Source organism: Betta splendens, chromosome 19 (genome assembly GCF_900634795.4).
Source record: "Betta splendens chromosome 19, fBetSpl5.4, whole genome shotgun sequence".
NCBI classification, from domain to species: Eukaryota; Metazoa; Chordata; class Actinopteri; order Anabantiformes; family Osphronemidae; genus Betta; species Betta splendens.
In genome coordinates, this window is record NC_040898.2 from 8,635,846 (window position 1) to 8,648,737 (window position 12,892).

At 44.8% G+C, this 12,892-nt stretch overlaps 2 protein-coding genes across 2 annotated transcripts; one reads left to right on the forward strand and one right to left on the reverse strand.

Moving 5' to 3' along the window:
* The first annotated feature begins 271 nt into the window (after positions 1-271).
* On the forward strand, positions 272-4,308 carry dlx4b (distal-less homeobox 4b). Its single transcript, XM_029135579.3, has 3 exons — positions 272-1,188; positions 1,918-2,111; positions 3,462-4,308. The coding sequence occupies exons 1-3, from the start codon at positions 861-863 to the stop codon at positions 3,714-3,716; spliced, it is 777 nt and encodes a 258-aa protein (XP_028991412.1). The 5' UTR covers positions 272-860; the 3' UTR covers positions 3,717-4,308.
* Positions 4,309-8,582: 4,274 nt separating this feature from the next.
* dlx3b (distal-less homeobox 3b) lies at positions 8,583-11,473 on the reverse strand. Its single transcript, XM_029135577.3, has 3 exons — positions 10,656-11,473; positions 9,718-9,902; positions 8,583-9,472 (listed from the first exon to the last, which is right to left on the reverse strand). Exons 1-3 carry the CDS (start codon positions 10,984-10,986, stop codon positions 9,158-9,160), a joined length of 831 nt encoding a protein of 276 aa, XP_028991410.1. The 5' UTR covers positions 10,987-11,473; the 3' UTR covers positions 8,583-9,157.
* Between the last annotated feature and the right edge of the window lie 1,419 nt (positions 11,474-12,892).

Below are 12,892 nucleotides of genomic sequence, written 5' to 3' on the forward strand. Positions count from 1 at the left end.
ATTTTTTTTATTACACACTTTTTTATTACACACAATGTTAGTAAACTATCTAAAAACAAAGTTTACAACTATGATTTTACAACATTAAAACTTTTATTATGTTGAAAAATGTTTGAATGTAAGATTGTGTTAAAATTATTCTTAAACTATATATTAATGAATCTCTTCCTATGTATTTTATATTTTGGTTCCTTGTCTACTACCCTTGTCATTTAGATTTATATTATATCCATAAAACAGTTTTACATGATCTAATTATCAATTGTTTCATCTAACTTGAGTATTTTCCATAGAACCAAACACATATTATTATTTTGAATTAATAAATCTAAGCATTTCGTGAAACCTTTGCTACTTTTGCAGCAGTCTCATCTCTGGCTTTAACGCATCCATTCGATGCGTTAGACGATTTTAGTTCACTCCGCAAGTGCGGATTAATCTCACTACCTGTGAGCAAATAGATTTATTTCATAATCTTCGGAAGGAGGTCCCTCCTGGCTTCCGAGCTGCGTCCTGTATCATATGTTAATGAAGTTAATGGTGGAGCTCCAGTGACAGCCGGTTGCTGGAGACCAATGAGAGCGCTCGCAGTGTGTTTGAGGCTTTGCAGGCAGGAGGTGTTTGAAGAACCGTGTCAGCTCCTATAATGATGTAAAGAAGGATCCCTTTCGCTTTTCTCCGATTTTTTTACCTACTTAACAGCTTTGAACATGCACACGGTCACTTGTCACTGCGGGGAAAGCTTTTCCACCAACTTGCATCGGATTTAAGCCTGGATTCGTCCCAAGATTTCTCCGCTGCCCGACAGAACCCATGAAACCTCCTCAGAGCGACGGGTTTATGGACTCGCGTATCAGCTAATGATGTCTATGGGTCTCATGCCTGACAGTCTGAGTGCCCCAGATCCGTCAAAATCCGCCTTTCTGGAGTTCGGTCACGGACACCCGGCACACCAGCAGCACTCCCCTGGACTCTCTCACATTTACCCCGTGCATGGCTTTCACGCTGCCGGCCATCCCCAGCACGAAAGCGCGTTCCCCGGCGGCGCGTCCTACGGCCGCTCCTTGGGCTACGCCTACCCCGGCGCGGTGAACGCTCACCCGCCGTCCGCGTACATGTCCTACCAGCACAGCAATCACAGCAGCAGCAGCGGCAGCAGCCTGCCGTACGGCCGATCAGAGCACACAGGTACGTGGGAAGTTCCACAAACATCTGTCTTGACGTCGCGCTAAAGCGCAATTACGCACATGGCGCGCGTTTTCCCGGTGGGAAGAAAATGACTAAGCTTCAATTTTTAATACGGTAAAAGACAAGTAATTTCCCCCACGCTGAAAGATTTAAATGGATTAATAATGCGTGTGTGTGAGAAGTATATGCAGGCAAGTAGTGTTATTAATTTCCTTCACCATATTTTTAGTGCGTAAGCTCAATAAAGGGTTTAATGGCCTGGTTCTAAACCTGAGCATTCACCCTCACATTAATAATAATTCACCCAGAAACCCACAACCCTCAGTATCTCAGTGCTTCCTCGGTTTAGAACGATTATTTTTGCATCACCCTGTGTTGTTGTGTTGTGAAGGTGTGACATAACCAGGCACCGTTCAGATACTAACTTAATATTACTACATAATTAAATGAGACTAAATTCAGACGGTCTGTATCAGTACAATATGATGATGCTGATGCGTAGATGACAGCCAGTAAAAGCACCAGTTAACTTGCATATTTTTGGTTTACGGGCCTTGATGTTGTTGTTTATAGCGTTCATTACAGGGCCTGAGAGCTGAAGTGGCCCCACATTACACTGTCACATTCAGCTATTCAGCAGTTCTCTCACCCCGTGGTGTGCGTTGCTTTAAACACACATTTAAAACATTTACTGAACCTGCTTTGTGTTTTTCCTCTTTAAATTCCAAGATCGCGAAAAGTCCACGGTGAACGAGAACAGGGACATTCGTTTAAACGGCAAAGGGAAGAAAATCCGAAAGCCTCGAACCATCTACTCCAGTCTGCAGCTGCAGGCCCTGCACCAGCGCTTCCAGCAGACCCAGTACCTGGCGCTACCGGAGCGCGCCGACCTGGCGGCCAAACTGGGCCTCACTCAAACTCAGGTGGATCCTCGCCTCATCCATCGCTCCTGAATAGATACAGGGAGCGTGTCACACCGGTGTTAACCTATTATCAATGCAAACGGGGTCGTTTAAGGGGAAAATCATTCAACACTTTCTTACAGCCTGCGTTATTTGGCGTTAAGGGGTGCGTCAAACAGCCTATTGCGTCAATGTGTAATAAAAAAAATATTAATATTTGGTGCATTATTCTAATTTAAACCAGCCTGAATAATTTAGAGACTCTTTCAGAGGAGATGATAAAAATAGAAGCCTCTTATTTGCAGTGTTGTTAAGGATCGCAACGCTCCTGGAGATCAAATGAAAAACCAAATAGTTGTGATTTGTAACTTAATCCTCTAATGCAGCTCTTATTTACTCTACTTAAAACAAAGGCTTTATCTCCTTTTGTGAGTCTCGGTCCTGGTTCTCCATGCGAATGAGACCCAACCGCAGTAAAGAACATATTACAAGAAAAACTGTTTTTATTATTACAGGGCTGTACATTTAAGGGTTGTCAGCTCTTAGCGCGTGTTTCTGAAGAGTTTATTGCAATTAATGCAACGAATACCTTAATACTCTGAATTTTCGCCTCTTTAGAATTGAAATATATTCGATAAAATATACATTTTTCTTCTCGTTGGACCTTTACTTCTTTCGTGTACAGCTTAAACTCGTGGTGCCGTTGATCTCGGTCTCTCACGCTTGTTTTCCAGTGCGCGTTCCAGTGCGTACAGTGCGTACATACACTCCTTTGCACACACGCATATAGAACACACGCCCCAGTGACTCAGTCACGCGCACTCTTTATGTTAACTGAATACTTGGAAATATTGCAATACTATTTCACGTGCATGTGTGAACATATTTGGAGTCAGGTGCGCCTTGTTCTCAATTATAAATGGATCACAATTGTCCCACTGCGCTTTAGAATTTTGTGATGCGTTGGTATTTATGGATGATTCATCGGCCACTTTGATGCCTGTTATAAATATACACGCAATTGTGTTCGTGCTGAAATAAATTACTCTCTATTGAATCATCGTGTATTTCACGGTGCTCTCTGTTTATCGCTGTCACTCACATGCATCGCTGAACATATAAAACAGAGAACAATTAGAGTTGAAATATGATGGGTTCACTTTAAATAGATTACAAGTGGCCACTCGACCATGACGTGAATAGACACCAATGCCGTAATAGACAGGGATTTACAAGAACAACACAAAAAAGATCAAAGTTATAACAAGCATTTATTTTTAAGTCGAGACAATTTTGGGAAGATTGTCGACTTTACTTGTCAATAAAAACATTTACAGCTCCATTCATCTAATCCGTTTTCTCTCATTTTAGGTGAAAATATGGTTTCAGAATAAACGCTCCAAGTATAAAAAGATAATGAAGCACGGCAGCGGATCAGAGGGGGATTATCTCCACAGCGCCAACGCCATCTCCCCCTGCTCACCCGGACTGCCCCAGCTCTGGGAGGTCTCTGTGGGGAACAAAGGAGCACCAATGTACCCAAACAATTACATGAATAGTTTTGGACACTGGTATCCAAACCACCACCCTCATCAGGACGCGATGCCCAGGCCTCAGATGATGTGAGTGGAGTGTTTTATTGGCCGCGAGCTCCCAGCGAAGTCGACGGTTTCTCACGAGGCCTCCCGTCAGAACTGAACTGAACTCTACTGCGTGGCCCTCAGGTTGTTGTTCGTTATGGTTTATGTGCGCGCGTGGACCCAGTTTCTTTTCGACCAGGCATTGAAACGATTCCATGTCTTTCAGTGCCACTGCAGCTCGGACGGGCTCACCTCGCTGCGGATAAAGCAACATTTGAACTGTGCATGAGTCTACTCTTAAGCAATAGAGTTTCCGCTGAAAGCTCCAACAAATAGCATTTTTTTTGCAAATAAATCACGTCATTATGGGACAATTCTCGTATCATGTTGATCATTTCACTGTCAGGGCAATCAGACACAGCACAGCACCTGTTCTCATAGGCATTACGACGTCTGCGCCGCCCGTGACGCAAAACCTCTGCGTAGTTGACTGGGTCTGACTCCACCAGTTTCAATCTGGACGCACATTCCTGTTTAGAAAACCTTGGTTCTGTATATGTAATATTAAAATGTACTTGCCAACAGAGTAATTACTCGTCTTAGAGAATCAGAGGGAGATGTTCTGCTTTTTTTTTTTTTACAACAAATTGATTTTATTTTATTTTCATACGCACCCTTTGCTGTTTTTCCACCCATTACACTCATAAGCGGACGTTTTCAGCGTGTTTTACCGTAGATCTAATAAACATCTGCCGCTGTTGCCAACCTTCATGGACGCCTGACTTTATGGAGACGCGCGTGACGACGTTTTAACGACATGCTGCTTCTTCTGGATTGAGCTCAAACAGCAAACTGGCCTCTGCCACGGTAAAATGACAAGCGACCCCGCCAGTAAACTGCGCCTGATTTATAGACGCTCGCGACGATTTGCGCAGTCCACCTCTGACGCTGTTCGAGCGCAGACAATCGCTTAATTAGTTCTTTGCAAACACTTTGCAGCCATTTGTGCGGATGCCCTTGATTTATCTGGTGCTGCCTGACAAACATTAGTTATAATCTGTCTGATGTCACACTCAGATTAGAAAAGAATCTCGTATCTCATGATTGTTATCTTTTTATAGCCTTTAAAAAAACCTATGCAGACAATTACGTTTATTATTATGCAGCGCATGCTATTGTTTTCACGGGTCTAGTTTTGTGATGTCATAACTCCCAGCAATTAAAGCTTTTCTTTTACCATCTGATAAACTAATACTTAGAGTCATATCTTTAATTATTGTAGTAGATTTTAGACAAAATTGGCGTTTTCTAACACGTTTCAATTGAAATCTAACACACCAGAGGTAAAGTACATTTAAATAGACACAGGCCACATTCATGTCTTACCTTGTTCAGGGGTCTGAAGCCTGCAGTGATGTTTGTCTGAAGAACAAAGCCACAGCAGAGCCCTGTGTTTTCACTCTTCCAATCACATTTTCTCACATAACGACAAGCATTGTGTCGCTTTAACATCTCCTTCTTTCTATATATACATGCATCCTCGTGCCCTTCTCCTTACTCCTGCCCATTATGCGCCTTGTTAAACACGCGGGGCCCGGGAAGAAGAGGGCGAGCACTGCCGAACGAAGTGACGGGGCATCAGGGAAAATTATAGGCAATTTCACATCTCTAGATTAGAATAATGGCTGGTGGAGTTGGACAGACAAGTGTAGGACCTTTCAGAACGGCGGCCAATTATCATGCAGGCGGATTGAAGGGAAAGTGAAAAGGCTTCTTGTGGAATAGACAAGCTGAGAGGAGGGGATGGGAGGCTGGGAGACGGCTTGAAGGGTAATGATAAAGGCAAGTGTGACTGTATCAATGCTGGAGACGGTCCGGGGGGTTATCAGATACGAGGTGTCTGATGGGTTTTAATTGCAGGATAGCAATAAGAGGGAAAAAAGCTTGTTATTAAATCCTAGTTGCTTTGAATGGGCGAAAGGCAAAGCAGGTCTCTGGGGTGATTATTGTTATTAGCATGAGCGATCTGACGTCCCGGGTAATTGTGAGCAGCTTCGCGGTTGGAGAGGGTGAATGCTTGATTTGGTTTCATCGGAGGGAAGGCCTGACGCAGTGCGCGGCTGCCAGGCAGAAGGAGCAGGCTGTCTTACACCTAGATAGAACTCAAAACACCGGATTTACTGTCGGCAGACCAGACGCACCCAATCTACATGAATGTGAGTGAATTCAGCAATACCAACATCTTCACGCCTTTTCTGTTTATTGTTTATATGTTTGTTTGCTTTTTTTGGAGCCACGTTTGTAGATTTTAGGTTAAAGCTGAAGCAGCGCTGTGGTCGACCATGGGAAGCTTTTATTAGGACGTCATCGCGCAGCACACGGCCCGCTCCGGCCCGCTCCGGAGGTTAGTCAGGGTTCACCGATCCACAGCTGTCGGGGAATGCCTTTCTGCCTTCATTTCATCCCAGTTTACAGCAAAATGGGAAGACTGAGTGATCCTAATGCAGCCGAGGCACGGCCCGGGCCCAGACCGAGTGTGGGACAGCTGCTGGAAGTCTTTCCGTGGATGCATTTCAGCTCTCGACCTCCTTCTCAACCCACATCGCTGCACCCCAGAGACCGGCGCTGACACCGCGCTGTTAAGTCTCTGCAGCGGGGGCCACGGTGGACTGTAGGAGTCTGGAAACGCACTCTATTTAGGGCGCTGTGATGCTGTGCCATGCACAGATCACATTCAGGTTCACCGGTTCGCCTCCATGGCTACTTACACTTGTTAATGTTTACAGATGACATATATGGACACGCCTGACAGCCCACACACAACAGCGAACACACGTTTGTCTTCGGCACAAATGTTCCCCCTGACAGCCAAAGCCGAGGGCCACACACGCTGAGGGAGCCGCCGAGGGGGGGGCACATGTACTCTTGATGAGATTTCATTGATATTAAAAGGCAATAGTGATTATCCCTCTTTCGTCAAATCAGCACAGTGCCCCGGCCTGATGAGTGATGCTATAGACAACTGGTGTTGAGTTCGGGGAAATAACCCATCGAATGCATAGGATTACATGCCGTGGCAGGTTTGATGTGTGTGTGAAGTCCTGTAGACGTTAACCTGCTGCTCTGAACGTCACAGGTGCCAGAAACTACACTTGACCCTTTATGGTAAATGTTTAGATGACATATTGGTTTAACATTGTGTTATTGTATTTTATTATTTTTAAAGCTTTTGACTAACTGAAAACCTACACTACACCAATACGAGTTAATAGTCCATTATGTAAACTTTAATTTGACGACTTTACATAAATGAATATTAATTATTCTTCAATTTATGTACTAGCAAATTAAAAACATATGAAGGTGTATGACTTTAACATTGCATTTATTTATTAACTCTTGCCATTTATTTACATACAGTATCAACGTACAGCAATCACGTTCTTTATGGTTTATTCTTCAAATATTTTTTTTAAATATTTTTTAAATAAAAAAAAATATTTTAAATAAAATGAACCTAGAACCACCTTGTGCTGGTTTCACGCAAACCGATTGACAGATCACCATCAAGACCATCACTACCGCCGTCGTGTTGTGCAGTGTGTTGTTATGACGCAGTTGCAGTAGAGGTTCATACAGTAACACCTCCGGTACCTGGCGCATACCATTGCAGTTACTAAACGTGGGCGCAAACGTTAACACAAACCACTGCCGCTCTGCGTGTTTCCTCTCTGCGCGTAATGACGCCTCGGTGGTCCATGTGGATGAGATCGTCATTAGCGGTTTCTCCTCGTGTCGTTTTTTTTTTTCCTACAGCATATTTAATAATGCATGGTTAATGTGGCCAAACGGAGGTTGCCGCCCACTGCCATCAGTCATTTGTTCGGAGGACGCCGCAGGAAGGTAGCTGCTGCCTCGTTGTCGTTGTCATAACGCTCCTTCATTATCGGTGCAGTTTATCTGGAGGTTCTCAGCTAATTAAACCAGTTGCTCCCCCAGGTCTCACTTGTGCCACGCGCGTTTGCTCCCATGACGCTTTTACATCAGACCTGTTGTCTAAAACAGAAAATCTGGCGTCTCCGTTGTTGGTTAAATTGTGCGTCATCAAACGAATGACCCAATGAATCTAAAGAGTAAAAAATTTAAGTAGAGAATGTTTTTTTTTTTTTCCATAATAACTTTGCCAGACGCAATAGAAGGATCTGGCGTAAAACGCTCAGTAACACAAAGGGGTTGTGTTTTCATTTACCTCCGATATTTGGCAGCGTTTCTATCGCCCCGCTGCGCCCGAGTGCGTGCGTGCGTGCGCGCGCGCGCGCGCTCCGGATCCCCTTCGGCGTCAGCCTCGCTTCATTCCTTCACACCCCCACCCTGCGCTCTCTGGGCGCAGCGCGCTGAGTTCTCGCTTGTTATCTGGCAGCAGAATAGTAATAAAACCGAGTGACTCCAACATGTCTGCGTGGATGTCGCCTCCTACCGCAGCGCTTTGCACGCAGCTCCCGGGAGCGCGGCGGAGAAACGGCGCTCCACGGCGTCACCGCAGTCTGCGCTGCTGAGCAGGAATAAAAAAAAAAAAAAAAAAAAAAAAAGCAGCCACGCGTAATCACAAGAACAGATAATTAGGTTTATAATTATGTAGCAGGTTGGTTCGCTGTGTCTGACTATAAATTAGAGTTAGATGGTGGAGCAAAACAAGCAGTAACTAGTTGAAATCCAGTATGCTGCTTTAACGCAAACTGGTTTATCTGGATTTAAGCTGGTTGGAATTTCCAAGATGTTCGGAGTTTTGTCGTCACGTTTCCAGAAACATTCACAGTTTCCTCCATTTTTTTTTCAGGGAATGAACCAGGTCCTTGACCTGAAAAGCGCAGGACTGAGCTACAACCTGTTTATGAAGGCGCTAGACACAGCATGTCATTAACACTTTTATTCAAATGTCAGAAAGGCAACAAGTGAACTAATTACATGAATATAAAAACGATTGGAAGCACCGCGGTGCAGTCGTTCCGTTTCATGATCAGAGTGGTTCTGCATATAAACACATATTTACAGCCTTCCACGTTTTGTACAAATCAATATAAATATGACCTGAGTTTTTTTCCGCACTCTCAAACCAACAGGCGTGATTTGAATATAGCATGGATCAACTGCACAGTTGTGTCAATAATCGGTTTGTTGTTAAACTACATGTTTAAAAAAACTTTGCATATTCATTTATAAAAGAGAGAAATACGACAGAAGCGATAAATAATTTAAAAAAAAAAAAAAGAAACACGCCAGATGTCCGTTAAATATGCTGCCACAAGTGATCAGAAATCCCTTATGTGCTTTGTGAATGGTAAACGTCCTCGAGCATCCAAAAATCAAAAGCGGTTTCGCCTCAGGCCCGCTCCAGGTTCGGTCAACCTTCGCTCTGCTGAGTCTTTGTGGAGGGACCTCGTTTGAAATAAGCCAAGTGAAGACATGAATCTTGCTCTTGAGTCATTGTTAATAAACAGCTCCCACGCTTTGCTGCGGGACCGGGTGGTGCACGGTGCCCGGGTGCTGTAGGTGTGAGCCCTGCTGGTACCAGGGGTTGTTATATTCCTCCAGGTATGGCGGCGACGAGCTGTGCGTGGGCTGTGGGACCTGGGGTCTGTTGATCGGGGTGTTCTGGGGGGTGCTGTTCTCCCAAACGGCGGGGGAGGGCGGAGAGTTGCAGGCCATGGAGTCGCTGGCGTTGGGGCTGTGCTCCAGGGGAACCTCGCCGTTTTTGTACAGCTTCTTGAACTTGGACCTCCGGTTCTGGAACCAGATCTTCACCTGTAGAAATGAAGTCTGGGTTAATGCAATTGTATGGAAGGGTGTGACATGTGCATAATATTGCTGAGAGGAAATAACCTATTTACAAAAGCCATGTTATAACTGAATATTGCGTCAAACCCAGAGCGTGCTGCGCGTAAATGCGCACCACTGCATAAGTGCAAGCGAATATTATAACTTAATAACTAACCTGTCTCTGTAATTCTAACCTAAGTTAAAACTATCTGGTGTCTCGGACATCTCACCTGCGTCTGAGTGAGGCCGAGCTGAGCAGCGAGCTCCGCTCTCTCGGGCAGAGCGAGATATTGCGCCTTCTGGAAGCGCCTCTGGAGCGCGGCGAGCTGGTAGCTGGAGTAGATCGTCCTGGGTTTGCGGATCTTTTTCGGTTTTCCATTCACCATGCGGACCTCGGGCTCTGGCTCTTCTTTCACTAAAAACACAAGGAAACACATGATTAAACAGGAGCCTTAACTAGGGCAACGAGGCGAAAGTAAAACTGGAGCAACAATGTGGAAAATGCTTTCTGTTCGAATAGAAAAATCACGTGGTGTCGTAGACGTGTTGGTGTTATATTTAAGAATGATACAATTATGGCAAAATTAATTTAAAAGTAAATTCTACAATATAAAAACCTCAAACCACATACGTGGGAACAAAATACATATATAATTCTTATAAATAAAATATGAGAAAACAAAAATACAAAAAGCACAATTTATTTTAAATGTACAATTTGGCATCCGATCAATGAGGTTTAATAACTACAATAGAACAATTATTTATTTTATGGCCTGTTGTCAATGTCCGTCTCGCTTCACTGGACGCTCTTAAAGCATGACAGTAACACCCGCGGGTAGTTTTATTTAAATATGTCTGTTGTCTGGAGATTTTACCAGAAACTACATAATAAAGCAAGAGGGAGTGAACGTCACGCTGACCTCACGAGATGAATGTGGACATGACTTCAGGCATATGTATTTAAACCCCCTGTAATGACTCGAGATACTTCCATTGAATTAAAAAGAAATAAACGCAAATATTAACATTACCAATAAAGGTTTGGCTCCTTTACGTTTTGAATCACAGTCAATGCAGTATCTTAATCCGAGTTGACTTAACGTCATCGCGCGGTGCAGATAAAGGTGATCGCGGTAAGATTTCCTGCGATTATCTCGGCTTTTACCTGAGTTGGGAGGCGACGCCTGCAGGTGATCTCTGTTGTAATGTCCGTACTGTCTGTAGGTGTTCGTGTAGGGGTATTCGGATTTGGTGGGATACGCTCCAGCGGCTCCCATCCCGTTCAGGTTGAACTGGTGGTGGTAGGAGTTCATGGGCTGTCCGTACGCCTGACTGGGGTAGTATTCGTGGTGGCCGTGCGCCGTCTGTCCGCTGTAGTAGCCCATGTCCGTCACCGAGGACTCGGGGAGCGTGGGCGAATCCTTGGCGTTCGGGTGGCAGCTCATAGATCCGGGAAGGTCGGGCAAAATGCTCGCAATCTTCTGTCCGGCGCTCATGGTGAAAGCAGCGCTCCGAAGTAAACGGCGTCCACGGATTGATTTCTATTGTCGCGGAGCGCGCAAAGAAGCGGAAACGCGGCGAAGCAAAAGTGCGCCTGTGCGCTCTCGGGACGCGCGGCTGCGCAAAGACTATAGTCCACCGAAACTGTCCCGACTGCGAAAACTTGGTAGTGGCACCGCTCAGTCCCGGCGACACAGAGTTATAGAGAGTTGGTTTGGATCCCGCCTTCTCATTGGCTCCACGCTTTCCCCCCTCTCGCGCTCCAGGCGAGTCGTGGTGAAACCCAGCCTTCAGCCAAGAGCTCCTATGCACGCATACCTCGCTCTCCGGTTTTTTTCTCCTTTTACATTTCCATTTACCTGTTCAGTGGGTGAACATGCAGCTCTGTGGGACTGTCTGTCCAAAGCCACAGCCGTCTGGCTTTGAAGAAGTGCACGGGCTGCAGACTATGGTTCCAAGGTGTTACAACACAATAGCAGGACGGCGTCTTTCTAAAGCCTAATCCTGCAGACAGAGCGTCTCCTTAATGTTTTATGCAATGTTTTCTTAAGAGTGCCTGGAGATCACACTTCAGCCTATTGAAAGGGTGTCAGCCAGCCTCCCACATGCGTCTATTATCATTCAAAGGTGGTGGCGGACAGTGAACCTTACGTAAAAGAGATGGCAGAGATAAGCAAAAGAGTCGTTCAACTGATGTTGCCTTCGGGTAAATTCCTATTCTCTGTCTGTTGTGTGTTGGTGCTCGTATGAAAATGAGAAAAATAGATTGCATCAACCGTGATGAGAATTGTATTAGAATAAAACGATGACGTCAGCCATTCTACACCAAGTCCATTTACTCTGCTTTATTCCGAGGGCTAGTGTGCAGACCCCCTCAAAAAACCAACCATGTTTCCTGTAATTTAAACAGGGAACAATTTCATTCTGTCCCGGTTTCCTGCGTCTTGGTGGTTGTTGACGCATAGCGCCCTCTGCTGGTCATACGGGGATGTTATGCCTATAACAGAGATGTATATAAATGTACACAGCTAGAACTGTGCAAAACACGTTTTTAGTAATAAATGATGGTAAATTAATTCTACACACATGCGCTTTGGAGGAAAAAAATCATTTACATACGTGGAGCTTTTATCGCCCTTATGGCTGATGAGCTGGTGCCATCTTGTGGTAGAATCCTGTAGCGCAGAAGCTGCAGATTTAAAGGGCCAGATCATCGAATTTAAATAAGGGTCGAACAACCTAAATCTTAACTTGCCCCTTTTTAAAATTTAAAATAGTCTCAATGATCTTTTCCAGTCTTGACTGACGTATTTGTTTTTGATAGTTCAGTCTGTTTATATATTGTAGTATATTCATACATAAGATGTGCACACAATACTGCAAACAAGTCTTATAGAAGTATGTTCATGCCCTAAAACCTAAGGGCAAACCAAGTGGTTTTGCTAGAAACGTCAGAGTTGTGTAGTGTCAGTCAGTGTTCAGCAGATGGCGCCGGTGTCTTTAAATCCAGTTTGTGAAAGCCTCACTCAAGTTTGTGCTGCAGCCAGCACAAACTGCAGACTGACACTGACCAGAACAAAGGACGGAGGGACGCTCCCGTTCCTGCAGGTAATCTGTCATCTGAGGGCAGGAAATGACATCATCAGATTCAGCTCATCAAAGCCCCGCGGCCCAGTAACATGACACAGTATTCAGGGACGGGTTTTATGTGCTGCTGATGGCGCGTTGGCTGGGTTTCAACACAGGACAAAAGCCCACATTTTGCACAATCAAAACCCAGCAATTACCGACTCATGGGGGTTCAGCCTGATCCCTGCCTGTGCTAAAAAAAAAAAACTATAACTGATGATAAATGAAGCCATTTTCCCCCTCGGAGAAAGTAATTTTCCTCCTATTCCTCCT